Consider the following 11,313-nt stretch of genomic DNA (forward strand, 5'->3'; position numbering starts at 1 on the left):
ACTGTGAGCAACCGTTTGATTTTCCGTGTGCGAAGTGCGTCACACCCCACGTGATGTATTTGACATCACTTCGTCTTATTTCGCGGGAAATGACTACACAGCAAGCTCGCCCAAACGCAGCAGTTACGTAGCTGAACGCACGCACAAGCGCCAAAACAAGTTTACTAACTCGTTTTACCGGTTCAAATTTGATTTACTCGTCCTTGGCGCTGGACGGCGGTTCACTCAAAGAAACCAACTGATTGCAGGGTATAGCTATGGAGGACTAATTATTCCATCAGTTGACATTCTATTTTGCAGGAAAGGGAACCACAGCTTTCACGAAATTCTTGAATTGACAAAATACCTGGGTTGAAATGATAAAAAGTAACCATTTAAATGTATGGTTCAAGTTACAGGCGTACATCATGTTCACCTTGTTCCACTGTCCTTGTGTCAATGTAACCCCAGGGAAAACACTTGAACAACCAAGTGTGATTGAAGACTGAGATAAGCTACCAGCCGAGGAGTTCGATACGACACGATATCACAGGTAATTTAGATGGACCTTTGACTTCATTTTGCTGCTTTGCTGTAACGTTAACCAATAAACAATTGTGAATATCATGAGGTAAACATGAAAATCACTTTCGGGTGAGTGGAGTTCCTGCGGTAAATATCAAAGTTATAGCTGTTACCACTCTTAGCATCACACGTACTAAAAATTGAAACACAAAACGTGACGCTTTCCGTTGGAGGAAATAAACAACATTAACAAAAACAACAGCAATTTATTCGAGTATTTATTTTACACATAGCGTTCGTTATCGCCCTTATTTTATGAAAAGTATAAATATCTAATAAAACAATAGAATTGCGTAACTAAAGCTTACGATGTCGAAGAAGGAGCAACTGCAAATAAGGAGTCGGCATTGAAAAGAAACCGTCAATTTTTGAATCTACATGAAAGCCTTTAAAAGAATTTATTTGCATGAAGGGATTAATTCATGGCGTAATTATTTTCTGGTTTCCTCAGAAAAAGTTCGAGTGCTCTTGCACAGGAGTCGAACCTATGACCCACAAAAGGAAGACTTTTGCGCGAATCTCTAAGGCCTTAGTTATAGTTTTTTACAAGAGATTCCAGTTAGCCTCTTGCTGTGATCTTTAGTTGGGCAGTAACAGTGCTGAGTGCCGTTTGATAAAGCTACGCTATGCACCACCGTTACAGTAACAAACAATGTTACGTTTACAAGCTAATACCATTTATTTCGTGGAAATCGTTTTTGTATTTTCGAGTTTTCTTTCCTTATCCTATGCTGAACACGATCGAACTTCGTATCAAAACACCTTTGTTCTTATAGGCAAGAATACCACAGCAGCATAAAAATGGAAAAAAATTGCAACCAAGCCACATTCAAATGAATCGAAGTCATCTCACGAACTCGATGAGTTAAATCAACAGAAAGCGGAGATTAAAATACTCATAGAAGCACTGTATAAAACATGAAAAAGTCTGAAATAAGGTAACTACTGTCTCAGCCTTTATATAAATATAAAATTGCTGAATTGGTCGTTGTCACATTTACAGCCATGAATCCTTGGTGAAATTTTAAGCCAGCCTCCATAACAGTTCTTAAGGTCAACGGCCTCCCAAAGAGTCACCTCACCAAACATGCCTTGACCCTTGCATTTCCCTTTCTTATTCATTGCCTGGTGTTGGCATTCCACGCAGATCGGCTTTTTTGGGTCCAATTCATCAGCCCATGTGTGTTTGCAGTGAGGATGTTTGAAGTAAACTTTGTAGTGGACACAGTAACTCGGCCTGCAATAAATTGTTGAAAATTTTGTCACAAAGTGAGATTGATAAACATAATAGGAGAGTCAGGGGGGACGATCGAAAGTTCAGAACTGGTGGACAATTTGATTGGATGAAACGTGAATTAGGAAACGTGATAGTGGAGATGGAAAGGCATATCCATGCTGCAAAATGCGTACCATGGCTGTGTTCGGCTGCCATATTCAATCGATGATAGTGAGAGCTTCTCAATTCAATATATTCAAATCAAGTAAGACTTCTTGCGTTCAACAAACCAACACTAGCCGTCTTCTTATTTCATTTAAAGAAGAGTGTTTTGTATTGGATCCAGCGTGTCGAGGCCGCTTGGCCTAACGCTGATGTGACTGCAGCTGAAGCTCCAGGATCGGCGATGCACCTGGTTTTCGCTCGATGTGAAGGAATCCGGAATCCAGCAAATGTGAGGCTTTGGAATGCGGAATCCAAAGCGTAGACGTATGGAATCTAGAATCCACAGATTTCGATGGAATCCCGGATCCATTTTGGTGGAACCCATGAATTTGGAATCCAGAATCCGGGATCCAGTGTTTGGGGATCCGGCATTGGGCTGGAACTACCCATTAGACTGTTGTGAAAACTAAGCAAAAATAATAAGGTGCCATTGGTAACAAAGAGATTCCACTTGAGGGACCAGTTTTCCATTTGTTAGAGACTTGTTCTTGGAGGACCAAGAAAACTTTTTCATTGAACTCCACCCAGTGGATTAATTTGAAACTTAGAACAAAGTTTATTGTCGTTGATCGGTGGCCCTAGGAAAGGGTTCTATTGTCCGAAACCGTGAAAATACCATAAAACCCTTTGTTTGTCCACCCAAATTTTAGATGCGCATTGTTTTCAGTTTCTCTTGGGACTTACAATCGTCCCTAGAGAAAACAAAAACAATGCTTATTCAAACTTTGGACGGACAAGCAAAGAGTATTATGGTATTTTCCGTTTCGGGCAATTGGACTCCAATGGATCTATTGGTAAGGAATAGGTTCCATTGGAGTGACAAGTTTTCTATCCGTTAGAGACGGATATTTTAGTCGAACCGGCCTGTGGCCCAAAGGGAGTGTTCCATTGGACGCCAATGGATCTATTGGTAAGGAATAGGTTCCATCGGAACATGTCCATGATTGGCTTTGTGCTAACAAATTGTCCTTAAATACTGATAAAACCAATTTTGTTATCTTCCACCCTTTTCAGAAAAAAAAAAAAAACGGCTGAAACCATCTTGTTAAAAGTAAACCAAACACCAATTAAACAAAAGGACCATATCAAATATCTTGGAGTAGTAATAGATTCTCATCTTAGGCAGCGTTTACACGAACGCGGTTTCACATCGACACGGTTTCATGACTTCAAACCGAGTTAAAATCGATGCGGTTTGGAAGTGTTTACACGGAGCCGTTTTCGCCAGAAAGTCCAAGTCGGGATGGTATATGCGAGCGCTGCACTACGTGCTAAATTCACAATTTTGAATTGAACAATGCAAATTTTGCGCCAAAATAGTAACCGTATTCAAATCGATGCGGTTTCGCAGTTTACACGACAGATGAAACCGCATCGTTTTGAAAACGCTCCACTTTTGGCACCGGTTTCAAATCGACACGTTTTCGATAACAGTCTCTATCGGTGTCATGTAAACAGAAGATGTAACCGCATCGAAATCGATGCGGTTACAAATGAAACAGAGTTCGTGTAAACGCTGCCTTAATTTCAAGGAACACATTCATCAGTTTAAGTTAAGCAAGAAAATTTCTAGGGGTATTGGGATCATAGCTAAGTTGCATCATTATGTTTCTCTTACTATTTTAAAACAGATGTATTTTTCTCTTATTTACCCTTGTCTTATATACGGTGCCACCATCTGGGGCAATACTTACGTAACTACTCTAATTCCGTTTATTGTATCGCAGAAAAAGGCAATAAAAATCATTACCTTTTCCCAGTATAATGATCATACTTCTTCTTTGTTTAGAGATTCGAACATTCTGAAATTATTTGAATTGTATTTTCATGTTTAAATTTCATTCAAATATGCTCCCATCTTAATTTCGTTCAGTGATTTCTTTACCCCTCTATCTTCAGGGCACAAGTATGAAACTAGGCTGGTCTCTAGATCTACATTTTGTATTCCTTCCGTGAGAACAAACTATGGTAGATTTAATATTCGCTTTAAAGGAGCTTTTCTTTGGAATAATCTTGAAGAATCTCTAAAGCGTCTTAGCCTTTGCAACTTTAAACGGTCCTTAAAAAATGATATTCTTGAGTCTTATTAAGGTTTTTTTCTCTTGTTGTTGTTGCTGTTGTTTTGTTTTCCAATTTTCTTTGAACGATGACATATGTGTGCGGGTGTGCTTGCTTTTTCTTAATACTTGAACCTCCATGTAACAACTGATTAGCTCTTTATTACTAGGTGGCTTTATACCTTACATATGTGATGTTGTGGTTTTTTTGCCCTCTCTGTTGTCATTGTATGGTATAAATAAAGATGTTTGTTGTTGTTGTTGAGGTACAAGTTTTCCATTCGTTAAAAACAGAGAAAAAAAAAATCATACTTGACCTTGGAGGCCCAAGAAACACTGTTCCATTGGACTCCAGTGGATCGATTGGCAAAGAATAGATTGCACTGGAGTTGCATGTTTTCTATCCGTTTGAGAGTTCAAGAAAAGTTCTTGTTGTCGATCGGTGGCCCAAGGAAGGTGTTTCATTGGACTCCAATGGATCCATTGGCAACGAATAGATTCCACTGGAGTGTTCTATTCATAGTCCATAGAAACGCACGTTTATTTGATCACGTGACCATAAAAACACCTCTATTTCCACATGGCGGGCATTCTGGACAACTTCGACCGCGTTTCGCGACTTTTGTACATATTGAAAGGGGTTGGAAATATTTTTTTGAAGACAAATATATGTTTCATATGTTGTTAAAAACACAAGTTTAGTCAGACGTGGCTGTGCCGCAAGATAGAACTGAAGATCAACAATATTCGTGTGGAAGTCCATTGAGAACCGTTGTGCATAACAGCCAAAGGTAAATGATAGAAAAACATGAAGCAAAAAAAAAAACAAAAACAAAAACAAAAACGCGTGATAATCGAAAGCCAAACATTTCATTTTGTGTCATGCACACGCTTATTAACATAGCCTGCGAACGCAAACGTATTTCCGGCGAACGACCGCCGGAAATACGTCTGCGTTCTCAGGTTATTATTAACACAGATGAAATAAAAACAAAGAAGGTGTGATAATTACAATGTGTTGTGCGCTTGCTTCTTTGCGTGGCTTATTTGAAATGTTGTGAGTAGACTTCCGGTAACTCCATTGGACTTTCGGTTCCATTTCACGACAAGACTTCCGGTGACTGCAATGGAATCTAGACATCATGACTGGATGTAGTTGAGTGTATTGGACATGTGTGTTTGCTACGCTTCGATTTCTACAAAACAAACTAGCCAGCTTGAAAAGGAACACTCACAAGCTTTAATGATTTACAGGAATGAAAGCCTACAAATGGAATAACTTAACTTCAAAATTACCTTTTAGGTTCTTCCTTCTTTTTTTCTTCTTTTGGTGCTGGCAGGATTTTATCCCAAACTGATGGTTCCCGGTCTTTCTTGAACTTGTGGGGAAGAATGCGGGCAAAACCTAAAGAAAAGAAATGAAGAAATGATTTATATTCACATTCGCTAGTCAAGACGGGGTAAAAAATGCACTTTAAAGGCGTCAGGGACTGTGAAATTAATCCTTGAGAAAGTGGCAGGGTTTATGCTATGCAGGATTTGAAGCTAGATTTTACGTATTGTTTTAAACAGGCATTTGCTTGGTGTAGTCGTTTTGCTAGAGAGAATGCTTTGTCCAAATGCTTGTTTATTCAGATTTTTTCTCCTCTACTGGAAAAGAGCCACAGTGGTACCATGTAAAATATCAATTATTGCTGAACGAGATGCCGTCATTTTTGTGACGTAAAAGTTACCATGGCAACAGGAAAGCTTCGCAAAAACACCCTATATTTTGGCTTTAGTTGTTCATATCTGAAAAACGAACTCAGTGATCAGCAGGCCAAGATGAAACTCTCAGCAAAGTTTAAAAAAATTCTGTGAAGTGGATTCAGAGCTGCCTTAAATTTTCAATTATTTAAGGTGCTTAATCGGCTCCACAGAATTTTTATAAACTCTGCAGAACGTTTTATTCTAGCATGCTGATTGCATTTCAGAAATAAAAAAATAGGGGTCACCAAGTTCGTTTTTGAAATATGAGCAGCTAAAGCCAAAATATAAGGTGTTTTTGCAAGGCTTTCCCGTTGCCAAGGTAACTTTTTACGTCACAAAAATGACCGAATCTTTTTCAGCAATAATTATCATTTGATATAGTACCGTAACATTGCTGTTAAATGATGAAGTATTGTAGTGTCAATCCTTTAAAGAACGTTTCTTTCAAGTGTTGAAATTGGTTTGAGCCACCTTAAATGGCATAAATAATCTACTTGTGGGAGTATCTGGCAATGTTTGAAATCCCACTGACCCGTCCGCGTTTTACCGCTGTGACAAACCGGCAGCGATTACAAGATCACAAAGCTCGGTCAAGCTAAATATTTGCAGCATCGACGGAAGAATGCAAGACATAGATCTTATACCGATAACCATAACTTCCTTCTTTTAAAAATAAAGGGCTTCAAAATCCCGATGACCCAGAACCGCTGTCAGTCAAGAGTGACCTTTCAAGGTGAAATTTACCCAGCTAATGGCTTAAAATGCTGGTTTCACCAGCGACGGAGTCGGAGTCGGAGTCGGAGTCGTGATGAGAAGAGAGCGATACGATCTAGTCAAAATCAAACTATCGGAGTCGGAAGCAGAATACCGATTCCGCTTATGACTCCGTCGCTTACGATCCAGTGAAAACTGCATTGTCAGAGTCGGAAGCTTCAAGCATTTTGATCTGTTGCTTCTTCCGCTTCTGCTTCTGCAATCTAGATTTCACCAGGTCATAAGCGCTCTTACGACTCCGACTACGACCAACCAGCCTTAAGTCTTTTGTTGGTCGGGTCCCAAATTTATCGTCACTGACCGGAAAATGCAAAACCTCACAAGTGTTAGTTACAATTCATTCCCTTTGAATATCTTTTATCGTAAGCCCTAGTGTATTTTTAGAACTTATAAACGGGGAATCTAAAAAATTTAGCACCGCAAAGGGCTCTTTCCCTAGATTATTTACTGCAAGAGCCCTTCACGTTCTTCGGCGTTTTCGAGTTCCTTCGCCCTGAATTCTTGCTCATTTCGTAACGCATGCATCGACGGCTAAGACCTTAGAAGAGTCACGTGGTAAAGAATAAAACTTTGCACATCATTCTTACCCAGTTCTCTACCTCCGCACAGGTGTCTAAAGCATCCTTTGTTTTCTATAAGCGGTGGACATTCCTTTCCTCCATTCAAAGGTAAGAATAGAACAGAGCGAGTCCGTTGACTTACTCCTACACCACAACGTGGACTACAGGGACCCCATTCTGACCAAGGAGTTACCTTACAGTCTTGCTTCGCTGTGGAGATAAACAAAAAGTGTACACATTTATTAAAAATAGTAGCTATACCAGACTGTAACACTTACTCTTCACAGTCCTTTTTTTCCAGTGATGTTAAAAGATTCCTTCAGCGTAACTTGGAAAGTCCAATAAAAATCGAGAGTAATCTAGTCAGAAAAAGACATTGAGACTCCAGATCGTGTTTTCTCGGTGTCTCGTTCCGTTTGCTGTTTATTTTAAATCAGCGTTCTCATCCTTTCGACATGAAAAGTTTTCCTTGATTCTGAATGCTTTGTCGATAGCTTTGAAAAACTTGTTTGCTGCTAAATGTAAGAAGGGTTTTTTTTCTTTCCACGAGTTGAGTCATGGATGTATAATCATATGTCGGGTTGTTTGGCTACTCCAGTGTGTTTGTGCATACCATTGTGAATGCTCTAATCTCATTTTCGTTCACAAAGATCGCGGTTCTTTTGGTCACAATAAGGATTACAGCCTCTGATCGGGTTCGAAACAGAACCACTCACTGTTAAGTGTCATATTATTCAAATTTTTGAGTCCACGCAGCGGAACCGGAAATTCGAGATTCGCGGACTTTATGGATTGGAAACAACGTTAGACACCGTTTACTCGTATCCGGATATTTTGGAAACGGAAATTTCCTCTCCATTTTAAAAATCTATTTATGAAAAAGTCTACGTCCAAGCGTAGTGTTTTTGAATCGTATTTGCTCGTCCACCAGAAATCCGCGAAAACGATTTGAAGCGCTAACCTCCACCTCCAGAGCATGCGTCCGCGCGCGCACTCTATAGTCTCTGGCCACCAACCAAAGCAGGAAGTCCGCGAATCACGGACTTCCGGCTCTTCTGCGCATTCTCAGAAGCCAGAGTCCCTGATCTTGGTGCTGACCAAAAGAAAAGCCAAATGGGTGTCTTCGTATTTGTACGAATCGTGGGCTCTGGGTGCTAAAAAATGCCGGAGGAGCCGGATTCACGGTTGGCTGATCTTCTCTGCGCACGCATTCATTTCTGACTTTCCATCATGTGCGCGCTTCGCTTTGATCCAAGTGATGATAGAACTCGCCTACCACCCGCGTCTGTGATCCGGTTTGGAATTCTTAAGACTCGTTAGGTCTCTCTATGCCCTGAGTTGTTTTTGTCATCTCCCCAGGAGGATGATGTCCATCTGAAACGTAAATTTGCTTCGAAAGATTCGGATTGATATGACCATCCGCGGGTAGGATATCTCAAGAGAAGGAAGGAAGGAAGGAGTTTTTGGTTGGTTATGGGTAAGTTTTGAAGACAAAGTGGAGTCAATCTAAATATCAAGTTTCTGTCCAATGAAGAAAAGCACCTTAAACACCATGGTTTATTGGTTTATGGATTATGACGCAGTTTCCTCTGATGATGGCTGGAACATTTTAAAATTGTTCTTATGCGTCAACTGGCAAAACGCAACTATGATGGGGTATGAGACGTTTTGAATGGAAGTAACAAAATGATGACCACGTCCCTCTGATCTCCAAAAAAACATAAGCAAAGCACGAAAATAAGAGCTGTTTAAATTTTTTTTTTGGAATCTATTGTCAGGAATTTGGGAAATCCTCAATGGCATGGTGGACATTCGAGCGAACTTTCCCGAATCTGCTTATGGCACGAACTTACAGCAATTATCTTGCTTATTACATAAGCAGGCTTTTGTAAGACGTTCTTCATTGATAGCTTTCAAATTTATTTAGATGGTAAGACAGTAAATAGACGACTACCCGGTGTGTTATGTTATAACTAGTTCCATTATTCGGATCCATAGTGATAATGTCATTATCGAGTTCCAGTGTTTACTGATGCTAACCAAATAAATGCTTCCGGACCAAGCTAAATGTGCGTTTTCTGTCTTTTGTTTGCCTTTTTTGGCCTGAAGACAATCACCAAGATGTATTGGGAAATCGAACCCAAAATAAATCCTGCGTAAGAGAGAGATAAATTACTTGCTTAAAATTATTCTTTCTGTTTTAAATCAGTGCTCTTTTGGATTGCGCATTGCTTTACATTGTACTAATTCTCTTTTCAAATTGTTTGAACTGTAAATTAGTTTAACATGATTAAAATCCAAAGTGGTTATTGTTGCACTGACCTATAAAAAATGCCAAATAATTAAAACCTCTCATGATGACAAAGTCATTGAGAAGGTCAGATGATTTCTGTTAACTACCTTTTAAACGATTTTCTATTTTTGGTCGCACTCAATCGTCACGAAATATGACCTACTAAATCGCCTTTTTTATTCCGAATTTGTCAACTGTTTAATTTTTTTAAAGATTATTGGACTGGACAATTTTGACGACTTTTTTTCAAAACGTACGCCAGCTGAGTAGTGTTCACATTAATGTAGGCAATAAAAAAATACTGTTGTGTTATAATCCGATTTGATGCTGGACAGGAGCGATGGAGTTCTTTTATGATCTTTAAAATACATTTTCTTACAGTTGCTCTCTGGAATTATCTCATCTTTATGAGGGATCCTTTGTAGTGTTGTCTAGTTTGCAAATGGGACAAAGTGACCTTGACAGAGGATTCTGTCAAAAAGACAATCGATACTTTGTGTTACTGGAAATTTGAGATAATAAACCGCACTTAACTTAGTTGTGCCATGCAATCAGTTATTGTCATTGGGTGTTTTACTTACTAAGTATAGCTATTCAGAGGTGTGACTTGATTTGATCGCATTAAAATTGTTTTTGCTTTCAAAAAGAACTTAAGCGAGTAATATTGTAGCGCCTCAGTTTTCTCTAATTTAGCTATTCCTTCTTTTTGACCATTGTGTTTTACAGCTGCTTGCCCAACTTTTTATTTTTGGGAAAGAAAGTAATTGTCCTCTCATGGAGAAAATCTAGGGACACAAGGTCAGCGCCCTTTCGTCATCTCCACTTCCGAAAAAAAAAACGGACCGTCTGCATTAACCGGAAAGGCAGGCACAAAGAGGAGACTCATTTGATAATCAAGACACGGTCACGCTTTTTGCCCTATACAGCGTGCTTCCATCAATTGTAAAATGCGGCAATACGACATAGAAGTGATAAATGATTATGAATGAGACGTGCCATGAACAAGCTCACTCACCCAGTTACTCACTCACACACTCATTCCCTCTCTCAATCACTCAATGTCAGTGCTGTCTACCTTTTCCAAATCCACATGGCTCCTTTATACTTTCAAAGTCTTGACAACAGTCGCCTGCTCCTTCACAGAACTCGTCGCAGAAGCACAACACGTCGTTAACAAAGTCCTCCATTCCGCAACTGCTGTTTCTTCCTGAACAACAAAGCAGTGATCCGCCATTTTCTCTTTGATCACAGCACTTCACGGGTTGACCTTCTCCTTTTTGAGTACAAAGACTGTTGGCTAAACTGTTGAGGGCGAAAGCGACGGCAATGGCAAAGAAAACAGACGAGTGTTTGTGGAATTCCATTGCCGCGAAGTTCGCAGTTCTCCTCATGCCGGACGTCTGGAGTAAGATGCTGGCGCTTGTGTTATTAACCGGGGATGAGCAAGTCACGGGGCCGGAAGGATCAAATGTTTGGCAATTATATGGCAGAGCAGAAAACACGTGTCTTTGAACTTTACATACTGATTGAATAACAAGATAACTTTTATTCCAGAGATGTTAAATTTTTTAGCGTTGGCTTACAAATTGCAATGATCTCTGTTTTTTTTCTCTAAATCATGGTCAGCTTTTCTTTCAGTAGGGAGGGAAATGGAGGAATTCTGGTAATGTCCACGCAGCCTGAAGGCTTCTCAGCAATCTTGACCAACACTGAATCCCACTAATCTTGAACCATCTCAGAGATACAACAATCACTAAGCCATAAATCGCGTTTTGCCGACAACACTCAACTATTTATAAACACATATTGCCTTTTTCACCATGAATGACGACTTATAGCATCTCACCATGGCTTTGGAAGCGAATTAAAGAAACC

General features: G+C 39.7%; 1 protein-coding gene across 1 annotated transcript; it reads right to left on the minus strand.

Moving 5' to 3' along the window:
• Window positions 1-750: 750 nt before the first annotated feature.
• LOC138045724 (somatomedin-B and thrombospondin type-1 domain-containing protein-like) lies at window positions 751-10,877 on the minus strand. The gene is made up of 4 exons (XM_068892315.1): window positions 10,514-10,877; window positions 7,173-7,355; window positions 5,359-5,467; window positions 751-1,801 (listed from the first exon to the last, which is right to left on the minus strand). The coding sequence occupies exons 1-4, from the start codon at window positions 10,827-10,829 to the stop codon at window positions 1,522-1,524; spliced, it is 888 nt and encodes a 295-aa protein (XP_068748416.1). The 5' UTR covers window positions 10,830-10,877; the 3' UTR covers window positions 751-1,521.
• Between the last annotated feature and the right edge of the window lie 436 nt (window positions 10,878-11,313).

This window comes from Montipora capricornis, chromosome 4 (genome assembly GCF_036669925.1).
Source record: "Montipora capricornis isolate CH-2021 chromosome 4, ASM3666992v2, whole genome shotgun sequence".
Taxonomy (NCBI): Eukaryota; Metazoa; Cnidaria; class Anthozoa; order Scleractinia; family Acroporidae; genus Montipora; species Montipora capricornis.

Bases quoted from the DNA above. Each gene is read 5' to 3' on its own strand.
- LOC138045724 (XM_068892315.1), bottom strand. From the start codon at position 10,829: ATGAGGAGAACTGCGAACTTCGCGGCAATGGAATTCCACAAACACTCG. The intron at 5,468-7,172 runs GTAAGAATGATG...TCTTTTCTTTAG, and splicing joins GTGCGGAGGTAGAGAACTGG to GTTTTGCCCGCATTCTTCCC. The intron at 1,802-5,358 runs GTAATTTTGAAG...AATTTATTGCAG, and splicing joins AAGAAGGAAGAACCTAAAAG to GCCGAGTTACTGTGTCCACT.